This window comes from Pristiophorus japonicus, unplaced genomic scaffold (genome assembly GCF_044704955.1).
Source record: "Pristiophorus japonicus isolate sPriJap1 unplaced genomic scaffold, sPriJap1.hap1 HAP1_SCAFFOLD_30, whole genome shotgun sequence".
Lineage (NCBI taxonomy): Eukaryota > Metazoa > Chordata > Chondrichthyes > Pristiophoridae > Pristiophorus > Pristiophorus japonicus.
Window position 1 is genome coordinate 12,531,183 of NW_027252779.1, and position 16,897 is coordinate 12,548,079.

Here is a 16,897-nt window from a genome sequence, read left to right on the forward strand (position 1 = left end):
ACTGCAGTAAGACCACCCTGTTACTATTCACAAATCCCCGTGCTATTAAGGTCAACATGCAATTTGCCTTCTTCACTGCCTGCTGCACCCGCATGTCAACTTTCAACGACTGATGAACGATGATACCAAGGTCCGATTGCATCTCCCCTTTTCTTAATCTGCCGCCATTCAGATAATATTCAACCTTCGTGTTTTTGCCACCAATTGCACATTATACTGCATCTGCCATGCATTTGACCACTCACCTTCCCTGCCTAAGTCACCCTGCAGCCCTTTAACGTCCTTCTCACAGCTCACACCGCCACCCAGTTTAGTGTCATCAGCAAACTTGGAGATATTACACTCAATTCCTTCATCTAAATCGTTAATGTATATTATAAAGAGCTGGAGTCACAGCACTGAGCCCTGCGGCACTCCACTCGTCACTGCCTCCCATTCAGAAAAGGATCCGTTTATCCCGACTCTCTGCTTCCTGTCTGCCAACCAATTCTCTATCAGTACACTACCTCCGAGACCATGCGCTTTGATTTTGCAAATCAATCTCTCGTGCAGGACCTTGTCAAAAGCCTTTTGAATGTCAAATACACCACATCCACTGTTTCTCCCTTGTCCACTCTGCCAGTTGCATTCCCAAAAAATGCCAGAAGATTCGTCAAGCATGATTTACCTTTCATAAATCCAAGCTGACTTGGTCCGTACTTGTCACTGCTTTCCAAATGCGCTGTTTTTTCATCCTTAACGAATGATTCCAACATTTTCCCCACTACTCATGTCAGTCTAACTGATCTATAATTACCCGTTTTCGCTCTCCCTTCTTTTTTAAAAAGTGATGTTACGTTAGCTACCCTTCAGTCCATAGGAACTGATCCAGAATCGATAGACTGTTGGAAAATGATCACCAATCCATCCACTATTTCTGGGGCCACTTCCTTACATACTCTGTTTGCACACTATCAGGCTCCTGGTATTTATCTGCCTTCAATCCCATTAATTTCCCGCAAACAATGTCCTGCCTGATAAGGATATCCTTCAGTTCCTCCTCACTGGACACATTGTCCCCTCGAACATTCGGAAGGTTATTTGTGCATTCCTTCGTGAATAAAGAACCGAAGTATTTGTTTAATTGGTCTGCCATTTCTTTCTTCCCCATTATAATTTCACCTGAATCCGCTTGCAAGCGACCTATATTTGCCTTCACGAGACTTTTTCTCTTCACATTTCTTTAGAAGCTTTTGCAGTCTGTTTTTACGTACCTGCAAGCCACCTCTTGTAATCTAAGTTCCCCCTCTCAATTAAATCATTAGTCCTCCTCTGTTGAATTCTAAATTTCTCCCAGTCCTCAGGTTTGTAGCTTTTTCAACCAATTTTTATGCCTCTTCCTTGGCTTTAACACTATCCTTATTTTCCCTTGTTAGCCATGGTTGAGCCACCTTCCCCGATTTATTTTTACTCTAGACAGAGATGTACAATTGCTGAAGTTCATCCATGTGATCTTCAAATGTTTCCCATTGCTTATCCACCATCAACCCTTTAAGTATCCATTGCAAGTCTATTCTAGCCAATTCACGCCTCATACCGTCGAAGTTACGTTTCCTTAAGTTCAGCACCCTTGTTTCCAAATTAAATGTGCCACTCTCCGTCTTAATATTGAAATCTACCATATTACGGTCACTCCTCCCCAAGAGGCCTCGCACAAAAATATTGCTAAATAGTCCCTTCTCATGATACATCACCAGCTCTCTAGTTGGTTCCTGGACATATTGGTCCAGAAACCACCCCTAATACACTCCGGGAAATCCTCCCCCACCACATCGCTACCAGTTTGGTTTGCCCAATCAACATGTAGATTAAAGTCGCCCATGATAACTGATGTTCCTTTATTGCACACACCGCTTATTTCTTGTTAGATGCTGTGTCCAACATCACTACTACTGTTTGCTGGTCTGTACACAAGTACCACTAACGTTTTCTGCCCTTTGGAATTCCGCCGCACAACCCATACCTATTCCACATCATCCAGTCTAAAGTTGCTCCTTATTACAGCATTACTTTCTTCTTTAATCAGCAACGCCACCCGGACTTCTTTTACTCTCTCCGAACCTTCGAAATGTTGCATACCCCTGGCTGTTGCGTTCCCAAACTTGCTCAACCTGGAGCCATGTCTCTGTGATGCAAAATACATCATATCCATTCACTGCTGTCTGGGCAGTTAATTCGTCCACCTTATTCCGAATACTCCTCGCATTGCGGCACAGAGCTTTCAGGCTTGTCTTTTTAACACACTTTCCCTCTTCAGAATGTTTCTGTTGTGCGGGCCTTTTTGTTTTTTGCCTTGGGTTTATCTTCCCTCCACCTTTACTATTACCCATTCTATATTTTGCTTCTGTCTCCATTTTACATCCCTTTGTCTCCCTGCATAGGTTCCCATCCCCCGTGATGTTAGCTTAAGTCCTCCCCAACATCACCAACAAACACTCCCCCTGGGACATTGGTACCGGTCCTGCCCAGGTGCAGACCGTCTGGTTTGTACTGGTCCCACCTCCCCCAGAACCGATTCGCATGTCCTAGTAATTTGAATCCCTCCCTCTTGCATCACTTCTCAAGCCACGGATTCATCTGAGCTATCCTGCGATTCCTCCTATGACTAGCACGTGGCACTGGTACCAATCTTGAGATTACTACCTTTGAGATCCTTCCTTTTAATTTATCTCCTACCTCCCGAAATTCGTCTCGGAGGAACTCATCCCGTTTTTTACCGACATCGCTGTTACCTACAGCACCTCAATTGGCTGTTTATCCTCCCTTTTCAGAATGTCCTGCACCCGCTTCGAGACATTCTTGACTTTTGCACCAGGGAGGCAACATACCATCCTGGCGTCTCGGTTGCGGCTGCAGAAAGGCTTATCTATTCCCATTACAATCGAATCCCCTCTCACGAGAGCTTTCCCACTGATTTCCCTGCCCTCCTGTGCAGCAGATGCACCCACGGTGCCTTGACCTTGGCTGCTGCTACTCCCACCCGATGAGTCATCCCCCTCAAAAATACCCAATGCGGTGTATCTGTTTTGAAGGGGACTGAATGCATTGGACCCCTGCACTACCTTCCTTGCACTGCTCACCTCAGTGTGAACTCGCTGATGCACCATCATGGGTGGAACCATTGCCATACACGGTACGTTTAACAGCGTAAGGACATAAGAACATGAGAAAAAGGATCAGGAGCAGGCCACACGACTCTTCGAGCCTGCTCCATCATTTAATACGACCATGCCTGATCTGATCACGGATTCAGGTCAACTTCCCTGCCTGCTCCCCATAACCCCTTATCCCCACATCTGTTAAGAAACTGTCTATTTCTGTCTTAATTATATTCAATAACCCACCTTCCACAGCGCTCTGAGGCAGCGATTTGAACACCTCTACTAAGGTTTGAGTGAAGAAATTCCGAATCATATCAGGTTTAAATGGGCGTTGCACCTCCCCTTTCCCTAATCTTCCGCCATTCAGAATATTATCTGAATGGCAGCAGATTAGGAAAAGGGTAGGTGCAACGAGACCTGGCTGTCATGGTACATCAGTCATTTAAAGGTGGCATTCAGGTACAGCAGGTGATGAAGAAGGCAAATCGGTTGTTGGCCCTCAGAGCGAGAGGATTTGAATACAGTAGCAGGGAGGTCTTACTGCAGTTGTACAGGGCCTCAGTGAGGCCTCACCTGGAATATTGTGTTCAATTGTGGTCTCCTAATCCGAGCAAGGACGTTCTTGGTATTGAGGGAGTGCAGCAAAGCTTTACCAGAGTGATTCCCTACATGGAAGGACACATATATGAGGAGAGACTGGAGCGACTGGGACTGTATTCATTGGATTTCAGAAGGATGAGAAGGGATCTCATAGAAACAACTAACATTCTGACCGGACTCGACAGGGTAGATGCAGGAAGAAAGTTCCCGATGTTGTAGAAGTCCAGAACCAGGGGACAGTCTTAGGAAAGGGGTAGGCCATTTAGGACTGAAATGAGGAGAAACGTCTTCACTCAGGGAGTTCTTAAACTGTGGAATTCCCTACTGCAGAGATTTGTTAATGCCAGTTAATTGGATAAAGTCAAGAGGAAGTTAGATATGGCCCTTACAGCTAAATGGATGAAGGGTTATGGAGAGAAAGGAGTAAATGGGTACTGAGGTGAATGATCAGCCATGATCTTATTGAATGGTGGTGCAGGTTCAATGGGCCGAATGGCGTACTCCTGCATCTATTTTATATGTTTCTCTGTTTTTAATGTCCCCTTATTCTAAGATTTAACTTGTTTCTCTCCGCTGTGAATCCACTGCAGTTCCAGGGGGTTCGTGGACTGAGTGAATCCCTTCGCACGCCCGTGGCAGGTAAACAATCTCTCTCCAGTGTGAACTCTTTGGTGTGTCAGCAGATGGAACGAGTGCGTAAAAGACTTTCCACAGTAAGAGCCTCTGATTGGTAGCTCTCGTCAGTGTGAACTATCCCGTGCTTCTGCACGCCGGATGAATTATTGATTTGCTTCCCACACACGCAACAGAACTCCCTCCCTATGATGTGAATACGCTGTTTTCCAAATATCACTATTACTACCCTAACGTTTTTGGACTTCACAATAACTTGCCTAAATTATTGCTCCTCGATTTCGCTCCCAACGCATCATTTGTCGGCGTGGAAGTAAGCCCTCTTCATGCTTGACCAATCTTCAAGAATTTTTTGAGGATTTAATGAGTAGAGTGGACAAGGCGGAACCAGTGGTTGTGGTGACTTTCAAAAAACGTTGGACAAGGGCCCACACAAGAGATGGTTGTGCAACATTAATGCACATGCTATTGGTGGTAATATTTTGACGTGGGTAGAGATCTAGTTGGCAGGCAGGAAGCAGAGATTCGGGATGAACAGGTCCTTTTCAGAAAGGCAGGCAGTGACTAGTGGGGTGCAGATGGGCTCAGTGCTGGGACCCCAGAAATTTACAATATACATCGATGATTTAGGTAAAGGAATTGTGTGTAATATCTCCCAGTTTGAAGATGATACCAAGCTGGGTGGCGGTGTGAGTTGTGAGGAATATGCTAAGAGGCTGCAGGGTGACTTGGACAGGTTAGGTGAGTGGGCAAATGCATAGCAGATGAGGTATAATGTGAATAATTGTGAATTTATCAATTTTGGTGGCGAAAACGTGAAGACATAATATTATCTGAATGGTGGCTGATTAGGAAAAGGGGAGGTGCAACGAGACCTGGGAGTCATGGTGCATCTGTTATTGAAAGTTGGAAAGTGGTGAACAAGACAAATGGCATGTTCGCGTTCATAGCTAGGGGATTTGAGTATTGGAGCAGGCAGGTCTTAATGCAGTTGTACAGGGCCTTGGTGAGGCATTAGCTGGATTATCATGTTCAGTTTTGGTGTCCTAATCTGAGGAAGGACGGTCTTGCTATTGAGAGAGTGCAGCGAAGTTTTTCCAGACTGATTCCCGGGATGCATGGCTGGCATATGAGAAGAGATTGGATGCACTGGGCCTGTATTCACTGGAGTTTAAATGAATGTGAGGGGACCTCTTCGAAACATATAAAATTCGGACGGGACTGGACATTTTAGATACAGAAAGAATGCTCCCAATGTTGGGGAAGTCCAAAGCTACTGGTCGCAGTCTAAGGATAATGCGTAAGACATTTAGGACCGAGATAAGGAGAAACCTTTTCACTCAGAGAGTTGTGAACCTGTGGAATTTACTACCACAGAGAGTTGTTGAAGCCAATTCGTAAAATATATTCAAAATATGGCCCTTACGGGTGGATCAATGGGTATGGAGAGAAAGCAGGAATGGGGTACTGAGGTGAACGATCAGTCATGATCTTATTGAATGGTGGTGCAGTCACGAAAGGCCGACTGTCCTACTCCTGCACATATTTTCTCTGATTCTATGTTTCTATATTTCGTGGCACTGCCTATGATGATGATGGTGATTCACCCGGACTGCAGGCCCCTCACAGGGCGCCCGTTGTCATCAGTGTGTGAGTGTGAAATTTATTATTCACGCGAATCACTGGCCACGCGGGGGAGAGCAGCTCGCGCACAATATCAGGACACAGGGAGTCTGATGCAGGAATGTTTCTGCATCCTCTCATCGTTTAATTAATTTCAGAATCAGTGTGAAGGGATATTTCCCTACATTCTTCAACTGCTGTCTGAACTTAGTCTGGGTCACGGCATAAATTGCCGTGTTTGTGCAGCAACTCAGCAGCTGCAGCATTATTCCAACGTCCATTACATAAATAGGTATATATACAGAATCATACCCAAGAAAGTACATCTGGGTCCAGATAGAATTCACCATAAGCACCGCCCACAACAAGATGAAATTGCCGGAGATAACAAACAGTAAAATGATGGAATTCCTGCGGCTCGCCATCTCTGGGTCACTGGGACACTCCCCACTGCTGGCACCCCGGAGTTGCCTGCGGGCTCTGCTTGCCAATACAATATGCCTGGCGGTGACAGTATTGAGCAGCAGAATCAGAGCAAATGGGATACATGGTGTGAGAATATAATGAAGGAATGTGATTGCTCCCCAGACCGGTGAATTCAGAACATCGTCTGTTATATAGCAAAACCAGGGCATGTAGTCAAGTATATAGAAACCTGTCAACATAAAATACCAGAAAATATTCTTGAACCCGATCAGCAAAGTCACTGTTCCCAGAACCACAGCCGCCGTTCTCTCCGTGCAATATTTAGTTTTCAGCTTCTGGCAACAAATGGCCACAAAGCGACCAAAGGTGAAACTGACGGTGAACCAGACAGAACAATCTGTGGTTGCGTGAAGTAAGACGGCGTGAATATTACACACATGGAAGGACCGCACGAAATGGAACTCTTTCTGATAAAGAATCGGAATGTGTCTCAGTATCAGGTCGAGGATAATGACCAGGAGATCTGTCACTGCCATGGCCACCAGATAGCGAGTGACACATCTGGAGAGACCGCACTTTCCACGAGGCAGGATCACAATCGTCAGGATGTTAACTGTCAGGCAGGGAAATAAACAGGACAATTAAACGTTAATTTGGGAGCAAGGAATAGATACCAAACTAAAATAATTAACAATCTTTGACAAGGTAATCACCAACTAAATTCATTTATCAGCATTAAATCAGACGAACCATCCCTCAGTCAATGAGCCACCAAATGCTTATGTAACATCATCATCATATGCAGCCCCTCGAAAGCGAGAAAGACTTGCTTCCACGCTAAAAGTGAGTTATCAGGTGACTTGAACAGTCCAACATGGTAATTACAGTCTCTGTCACAGGCGGGACAGAGAGTGGTTGAAGAAAAGGGTGGGTGGGGAGTCTGGTTTGCCGCACGCTCATTCCGCTGCCCTCGCTTGGTTTCTACATGTTCTCGGCGACGACTCGAGGTGATCAGCGCCCTTCCGGATGCACTTTCTCCACTTCAGGTGATCTTTGGCTCGGAACTACCATGTGTTGGTGGGGATGTTGAGTTTTAATATGAAGGCTTTGAGGGTGTCCTTGAAACGAGCATTTGAAGTATTTGAACACAAATGGAAGAGAGGAATTGTTGTAGCTTTTCACCTGTTGGTTTCCACTTGTGCAGAGAATATTAGACGAGAAAATATGATAGTTTGTTCATATTCTAAGTATCTAAGTTACAATCAGCCGGGGTTGTTTATCCTGAAATACAACTATTTTTGATAGAAACTAGATATGAATTGCTCCCTCATTATAGAAATATAGAAAATATAGAAAATAGTTGCAGGAGTAGGCCATTCGGCCCTTCGAGCCTGCACCGCCATTCATTGAGTTCATGGCTGAACATGCAACTTCAGTGCACCATTCCTGCTTTCTCGCCATACCCCTTGATCCCCCTGGTAGTAAGTACTCTATCTAACTCCTTTTTGAATATATTTAGTGAATTGGCCTCAACAACTTTCTGTGGTAGAGAATTCCACAGGTTCACCACTCTCCGAGTGAAGAAGTTTCTCCTCATCTCAGTCCTAAATGGCTTACCCCTTATCCTTAGTCTGTGACCACTGGTTCCGGACTTCAGCAACATTGGGAACATTCTTCCCGCATCTAAACTGTTTAAACCCGTCAGAATTGTATTCCTTTCTGTGAGATCCCATCTCATTCTTCTGACTCCAGTGAATACAAGCCCAGTTGATCCAGTCTTTCTTGATATGTCAGTCCCGCCATCCCGGGAATCAGTCTGGTGAACCTTCGCTGCACTCCCTCAATAGCAAGAATGTCCTTCCTCAAGTTAGGAGACCAAAACTGTACACAATACTCCAGGTGTGGCCTCACCAAGGTCCTGGACAACTGCAGCAATACCTCCCTGCCCCTGTACTCAAATTTCCTCGCTATTAAGGCCAACATGCCATTTGCTTTCTTAACCGCCTGCTGTAACTGCATTACAACCTTCAATGACTGATGTACCATGACACCCAGGTCTCGTTGCACCTCCCCTTTTCCTAATCTGTCACCATTCAGATAATAGTCTGTCTCTCTGTTTTTACCACCAAAGTGGATAACCTCACATTTATCCACATTATACTTGATCTGCCATGCATTTGCCCACTCGCCTAACCTATCCAAGTTACTCTGCAGCCTCATAGCATCCTCCTCGCTCCTCACACTGGCACCCAACTTAGTGTATCCGCAAATTTGGAGATTCTACATTTAATCCCCTAATCCAAATCATTAATGTACAATGTAAACAGCTGGGTCCCCAGCACAGAACCTTGTAAGTACCCCACTAGTAAACTGGCTGCCATTCTGAAAAGTAGCCATTTACTCCTACACTTTGCTTCCTGTCTGACAGCCAGCTCCCAATCCATGTCAGCACACTCACCCCAATCCCATGTGCTTCAACTTTGCACATTAATCTCTTGTGTGGGACCTTGTCGAAAGCCTTCTGAAATCCAAATATACCACATCAACTGGTTCTCCCTTGTCCACTCTACTTGTAACATCCTCAGAAAAATTCCAGAAGATTTGTCAAGCATGATTTCCCTTTCAAAAATCCATGCTGCCTTGGACCTATCATGCCACCTCTTTCCAAATTCGCTGCTATGATATAAATGTGCAATAAAACCGATAAATGTAATGATATTATACTTTTACCATTGAAGAACTGAATTAAATCTGGTTGCCGGTGTTGTTGATGCACTTCAGTCCCTCCGGCAGCCATCTCTCGTGGAAGGCCGCGAAGGTTCCGGTGGACACCGCGTGCTCCATCTGCAGGGACACCTTGGTTTGAACGTATCCACGGAAGAGAGGGAGGCAGCCGGGCTGAACGATCCTCTCGATCGCCCGCTGCCTGGACCAGCTGATGCTCCGCTTGGCCATGCCCCGGAGCAGTCCAACGAGGAGGCGTTCTGACCTCCCGCACCCCCTCCGCACGAGGGGCCCAAAGATCAGAAGTGTACAGCCGGAGGCAACAGATATATCCACTCTGTTTCTCGCTGAGAGACCTACTGAACTGTGACAGATCGGCATGGGACCAAATTGCAAATTCAAAATAAAGATTGGAAATAAACGAATGAAATCTGGCTGAACGAACATTTTGTTTGTGAATGTTAATGACGCTTGTAATCCTGTTCCACCCATCAGAAGCACTGCCATTAATGCAGAAATGGTGACAAATGAGACACTGACTGGAACTAAATGATCAGCGGATATTTACCCGCTTATAACATAGCGTTGACAGAACAGAGCGAACAGAGTTTCGCTTCCTCTGTTCAACTCCAAGTGAGAACGAAAGACGAGAAATTAGCTGATAAAAGGAAGGAATAAAATAATAAAAAATGGACTGCCTCTTATATGATTTCTGAATTATTGCATCACAGAAAATAACGGTAAAACATTCACAATAAATAAATATTCATGAACCTCAGGATCTCTGAGATGATTCCAGTGATGCGATGATGCGACTTCCCAGAGAGGGCTCCCACCTCGCTCCAGGTGTTCACACCAACATCTGCCTAGATTACACTGCTCCCTCCCTCAGTCTAGATATTTAATGACCAGGTTCGCCTACATTACACTACTCCCACCTCTGTCGAGAAATTTCATTCCCAGGTTCGCCTAACTTCTAGTGCTCTCACGTCGGTCCAGGGATTTCATTCCGAGAGCCAAAAACATTACTCCGCTCCCGCCTCTGTGATTGGACCTGACTCTTTGGAATGAACATATGATCTTGGCCACAACTCCCCTTCCGTGCCCACTCCATTAACTCCCTTCTCGTTTAAAAGTCAGTCTATCTCCAGTGAATAAGATTCAATGAAGCTGCCTCCACAGCTTTCTGTCGAAGAGAATTCCAATGATTCACGCCCCCCTGAGAGAATAAATTGCTTCTTATGTGTGATATAAATGGGAGATCCCTTATTCTAAACCTATGTCCCCTGGTTCTAGATTTCTCCCACTAGAGGAAACATCATCTCTGCGTCTACCCCATCAAGCCCCTATAGAATCTTACACATTTCAATAAGATCACCTCGTAGTTTTCTAAATTCCAATGTATACACGCCCAACCTGCTCAACCTTTATTCTTATGACTACATATTCATCCCAGTAATCAACGTCGTGAACCTTCTCTGAACTGCCTCCAATGCAAGTATATCCTTCTTTCACTAAAGTGACCAAAACTGTACACAATACTCCAGCTGTAGTCTTTTCGACAACCTGTACAGTTGTAGCAGGACTTCTATATTCTGTCCCACTTGAAATAAAGCCAGTCATTCTTCTGCCTTTTCTAATTGCTAGCTGTACCTACATGCTAATCTGCTGTGTTTTATGAACAAGAACACCCAGATCAATCTGGACCACAGCAATTTGGTATCTCTCCCCATTTAATGATGATTTGCTTATTTGTTTTTCATAACAAAGAAGATAGCGTCACATTTTCCAAATTATACCCCATCTGCCATTGTTGTGGCCCACACACTTAGACTATCGATATGCATTTGAAGATTTTTTGCGTCCTCCTCACAACATGCTTTCACACTTATCTTTTTATTATCAGTGCTTCGATGCTGGTACACCTGGACAGTTCCATTGGGCGGGCCACATCTTCCGGATGCCTGACACAAGACTCGCAAGCAAGCGCTCTACTCGGAACTCCTACACAGTAAGCGAGGCCCAGGTGGGCAGAGGAAACTTTTGAATGAAACGATCAAAGCCTCCTTGATAAAATGCAACATCCCGACCGGCAGCTGGATTTCCCTGGCCCAAAACTGCCTGAAGTGGAGGAAGTGCATCCAGGACGGCCCTGAGCACCTCGGGTCTCGTCGCCGAGAGCATGCAGAGACCAAGCGCAGGCGTAAGAAGGAGCATGCGGCAAACGAGTCCCACCACCCTTTCCTTCAACCACTGTTTGTCTCACGTGTGACAGAGACTGTAATTCCCTTATTGCATGTTCAGTTACATAAGAACTCATTTTTAGAGTGGAAGCAAGCCTTCCTCCATTTAAAGTGACTTTCCATCATGATGACGTTGTATCATCAGCAAAGATTTAACATTTCACATAGATTTAAAAATTATGATGGGTTTTGATAGAGCGAGTATGTCGAAAATGTTTCCAGTTGCACAATGGTGCATAACCAGAGGAGGCAGGTTTAAGGTAATTGACAAAATAACCACAGGAGAGATGGGAAGAGTTTTATTTATGCAGTGAGCTGTTGCGATCTGGAATGCGATTTGTGAGAAAACGGTGGAAGTAGATTCAATCGTTATTTTCGAAAGGGAATTGCTTTATTCGTGGAAGGGGATATATTTACATTTTTCTGGCTAAAGAGTTGGGCTTCTGAGATAGTTCTATCCAATAGGCGGCATGGACACGATGGACCGAGCAGCCTCTTTCTTTGCTGTATTAATCTAACAGTCGATGAGCAAGAGACAGAGACAGTGAAATGTGGAGAGACAGCGTGAAACTGACAGAGAGACAGGGAGAAAGTGAGAAATTCACAAAGTGCCAGAATGAATGAGAAAAAGAGAATAGAGACAGTATGACTGGAGGACGTATAGAGGGAAGTAAATTAACATTTATTGGACAATTGGATAAATACTTGAAGGGGAAAAATTGCTTGACTATGGGAATAGAGCAGGGGAATGGGACTAATTGGAGGGGGTGAGACCATGGTGGGATTTGAACACATGGATGAGAATAATAAAAATGAGGTATACCTAATCGGGAGCCAATGTTGAAGAGCAGATTGTTGATGGGTGAACAGGACGTAGTGGAGTTAGGTTATGATCAGCAACTTGTTTAGGAGAGCTCTAACTTATAGAGGACTGTAACTGCTGAGGTGGGCAAGGAAAGCATTGCAATGGTCGATTCTTGTTTCACAAAGTCACTGGGTTATTGAGGCGAAGGAATGAGGTGACCATTATTATGGAGATGATAATGGGCGGAACCAGTGATTCAGAGGAGAAGAGGTCAGAACTGAACTCAGGGAAAAAACAGAATGCCGAATTTGTGAACAATCTCGTTCAGCCTCAGACATTGGCCACAGAGGGGACTGAGTCAGTAGATATACAATGTGACGAAGACTTCCAAAGAATTAAGTGACATACTCAGTTATACAGTGAAATATAGAGTAGAGTTATAATTTTTGGATATAGAGACTTACCAGGAACACCAACTACAGGAAAGATTGTGGAATAAATTAAAATATCACTCGTACAATTAACAACGTATGCATAGTTAACAGCTGTATGAAGAGATTTCCCAGGAACAACAACTGCATCAAATATGAGAAAGCAATTTACAAGTCTTGTAATACAGCGAAATTTGGTTGCAGAGTTAATAGTTGGATACAGAGACTACCAGGAACAACAATTGCAGCAAGGAGGGGAGAGTAAAATATAAGATCAGTAATACATTGAACCATGATTACTGGAATAATTAGATAGACTTACCAGTAAAACCAACACCAGCAAGGACAGGAAAGTAAATGTATTGAATAATACGAAATGCATAACGGATTCGCAATAACAATGATAATTCCTCATAATGAGCAACAAGAAAGTTAAAATACAAGATGAAACTCCTGCCATTTGTTGTAACATTCCAATCCATTTTTTTCAGATTCTGATACATTGTTGTATCACTCCAATCCACTGTTCTCAGATTCCGACTCGCTCTCTGTGGAGCAGTGTCATGATCGCTGTTAGTGCCAGAGGTGATGTATTCACTGTCACAATGGGGTAACACTTTGAAAGGAGTGCTTTATCAATATGAGCGAGAATGACTCCAGAGACACAATTCGGTAAATAGAGACTTATATTAATTACAGTCACTGAACAAATAGCTTCTGTAAACCCGTGGAGACTGATATTAATTACAGTCCCTGAACAAACATTTTCAATTAACCCCTTTCAATCCAATACTTTTTGTACCACAATAAAGTAAATATCCTGGAGTAGTTTTGATCACCCGAATGGGTAGGAGAGGAATGTTCCCAGATACTTTTCACGAAATTGACCTGGATTTTAAATTGGTTTTTTCAACTCCCGGGAGATCACATTGCTCCGGTTGGGTTGGAGTGTATACTGTTTCAGTTTATGGTGTTTCACAGTTGTGTGGGGCAGTCTGCTTGTGCTTGCTGCTCTTTACTTTTCCCCATTGTTAATGGTTCAAAGGATTACATGTAAGCTTCAGGGCTGCTGACCGATGGCCTGTGTCTTTGTCGGCCGGCGTGGATATGATGGGCCTGAAATGGCTCCTGTGTTGTAAATTTCTATGTTTCTATATAACTGGTCCGAAAGGGATTTATGAATGTTGCTGAGTGAAGGAATGATGGAAATAGCTCAGGCCAGAATCTTTAATCCTCCCTGGATATGTCAGTGGTGACAGAGGACTGCAGGTTCGCAAATGGTACACGCTGTTCAAAAAAGGAGAGAGAGATAAATCCTGGAGCTGCAGGCCAGTCAGACTAACGTCTGTGGTGGGGAAACTTCGAGAGGCCATAATCCGGTATGAAATTATCTGTCACTTGGAAAAACATGGATTAATAAATGACAACCAGCACAAATTGTGATAATGTCGAAGTGTGTCAGAAAAACCTGATTGAGTTCTTTGATGTAATAACCTAAAGGTTTGATGAGCATAGTGCAGCTGATGTTATATATATCGACTTTCAAAAGGCGTTTGATAAAATGTCACTTCATCGACTTGATAGGGAAACTGAACGCCGTGGAATTAAAGGGACAGTGGCTGTGTGGAGACAACATTGGCACCGGAACAAATAACTGAGAGTGGCGGTGAAAAGTTGGCGTTCAGACAGAAGGGAAGTATAGAGTGGTGAAACCCAGGGTTCTATATTAGTGCCAGTGCTCTTTCTGATAGAGATTAATAGCCAGGACCTTAGTCTAAAGGCATAATTTCAAATTTGCAGATGTCACGAAACACTAATGTAGTTTGCAGTAGGGAGCATAGCAGACATCAGGAGCACAGCGAGAGTCTGCTTAAATGGGAAGACACATGACAGGCAAAATTAAGCATGTGTGAAGTGATACATTTTTGTGAAGGAACATGACAAGATGCAATATAAGTTAAACAATACATTTTTTAAATGGCGTGCGGGTGCAGAGGCACCTGGGAGTCGATGTGCACAAATCTTTGAAGGTGGCAGGGCAAGTTAATAAAACTGTTTAAAACGAAGGAAGAATATTTGACTTAATGAATCATCGGGTATGGAAGGAAAGTGATTGTGCTACTGTACTAATGATCCAGAGACCTGAAGTGAAGATCCAGGGGCATGAGTTCAGATCCCCCCACGGCAGCTGTGCAATTTAAGGTGAATTAAATAGATCTAGAATTAAAATAATGTGTCAGCAATTGTGAACGTGTGGATCTCGGATTGTCATTACCCATCTAGTTCAATAACCTGTTTTCGGGATGGAAATCCCCCGTCCTTACCGAGTCTGGCAGCTATATGACTCCTGTCCCACAGCAATATGGTTAACTCTAAATCGCCCTCTACATGTATCGATGCACTCACCAGCACCGTTAAGGTGGAATTAGGGATGGACAATAAATGCTGCCCACACCACCGATTCACACATAATGAAGGTACAATAACAATCTGTTCAACATCGGTTAATCTCTGCATGACGATTCGGCAGCACACTGTAGGAAAGCCTTGGAAAAGGTGTGGAAGAGATTTAATCAACATCATAGGCAGTACCTCGAAATCGGGGATTACTTGCTTCCACTCTAAAAGTGAGTTCTCAGGTGATTGAACAGTCTAATATGGGAATATCGGTCTCTGTACCAGGTGGGGTAGATAATGGTTGAGGGAAAGGGACTGGTTTGCCGCACACTCTTTCCGCTCTCTGCGCTTGTTTGCTGCATGCTCTTGGCCATGAGACTCGAGGTGCTCAGCGACCTCCCGGATGCTCTTACTCCATTAGTTCAGTCTTTGGCCAGGGACTCCCAGCTGTCAGTGGGAATGTTGCTCTTTTTCAAGGAGACGTTGAGGATGTCCTTGTAACGTTTCATCTGCCCACGCGGGGCTCGTTTGCCGTGTAGGAGTTCCAAGTAGAGCGCTTGCTTTGCGAGTCTCGTTTCAGGCATGCGGACAATGTGGCCCGCCCAGCGGATCTGATCAAGTGTGCTCAGTGCTTCACTGTGGGGATGCTGGCCTGATCGATGACTCTAACGTCTGACATCCCAAGGGATCTGCAGGATCTTGAGGAGACATAGGTATTTTTCCAGTAATTTGTGGTACCTACTATATACGGTCCACGTTTGTGATCCGTACAGTAGGCAGGCTATGTCTTCATTTTCGTAGACCATGAGCTTGGTGCCAGATTTTATGGTGTGATCTTCCAACACTCTCTTCGTCATGCGACCGAAGGCTGCGCTGGTGCACTGGTACCCCCAGAGAGAGTTATAAGTAGACATAAGCAACTGTGATTTTTCCCGTTCGATCATAGAATATTAACGAGAGATTTAATAGAGGTTTTCAAGAATATGAGGGCTTTGGATGAAGTAACTGAAGAGAAACTCTGCCAGTGGTAGAAGAGTTGTTAACCAGAGGGAAGAGTTTTACGAAAATTAACAGAGGGATGATGAGAGAATTTGTCTTACACTGCGAGTTTGCATCATCTGGATTGTTCTCACTGAAAATGGCATGGAAGCAGATTTAACAATAACTTTTAAAATTTTCAGATGACACAAAGATTCGTGGGAAAGCGGGTTGTGTGGAGGACACAGAGAGGCTGCAAAGAGATTTGGATAGATTAAGCGAATGGGCTAAATTTTGGCAGATGGAATACAATGTCGGAAAATGTGTGATCATCCACCTTGGAAAAGAAAACAGTAAATGAGAATATTATTTGAATGGGGAGAAATTACAACATGCTGCCGTGCAGAGCGACCTGGGTGTCCTTGTGCATGAATCTGAAAAAGTTAGCTTGCATGTGCAGCAGGTCATCAGGAAGGCGAATGGAATGTTGGCCTTCATTACGAGAGGGATGGAATACAAAAGCAGGGAGGTCATGCTGCAACTGTACAGGGTATTGGCGAGGCCGCACCAGGAGTACTGCGTGCAGTTCTGGCCACCTTACTTTAGGTAGGATATACTAGCTTTGGAAGGGGTACAGAGACGATTCACTAGGCTGATCCCGGAGATGAGGGGGTTACCTTATGATGATAGATTGAGTAGACGATGTTTTTACTCATTGGAGTTCAGAAGGATGAGGGGTGATATTATAGAAAAATTGAAAATACAGAAAGGGATAGAGGCAGAGATGTTTTTTCCACTGGTCGGGGAGACTAGAACTAGGGGACACAGCCTCAAAATACAGGTGGGGGCAATTTAAACGGAGTTGAGAAGGAATTTCTTCTCCCAGAGGGTTGTGAA

At 44.3% G+C, this 16,897-nt stretch overlaps 1 protein-coding gene across 1 annotated transcript; it reads right to left on the bottom strand.

Moving 5' to 3' along the window:
* Positions 1-6,133: 6,133 nt before the first annotated feature.
* On the bottom strand, positions 6,134-15,879 carry LOC139248903 (probable G-protein coupled receptor 139). Its single transcript, XM_070872248.1, has 3 exons — positions 15,794-15,879; positions 12,948-13,222; positions 6,134-7,035 (listed from the first exon to the last, which is right to left on the bottom strand). Exons 1-3 carry the CDS (start codon positions 15,877-15,879, stop codon positions 6,134-6,136), a joined length of 1,263 nt encoding a protein of 420 aa, XP_070728349.1.
* Between the last annotated feature and the right edge of the window lie 1,018 nt (positions 15,880-16,897).

Excerpts from the sequence above, each read along its gene's own strand:
- LOC139248903 (XM_070872248.1), bottom strand. The coding sequence starts at position 15,879 with ATGACGAAGAGAGTGTTGGAAGATCACACCATAAAATCTGGCACCAAG. Across the intron at positions 13,223-15,793 it reads GAAGACATAGCCTGCCTACT|TGAATACATCACCTCTGGCA; the intron begins GTACGGATCACA and ends CCATTGTGACAG. Across the intron at positions 7,036-12,947 it reads TGCTGGTGTTGGTTTTACTG|TTAACATCCTGACGATTGTG; the intron begins GTAAGTCTATCT and ends CCTGCCTGACAG.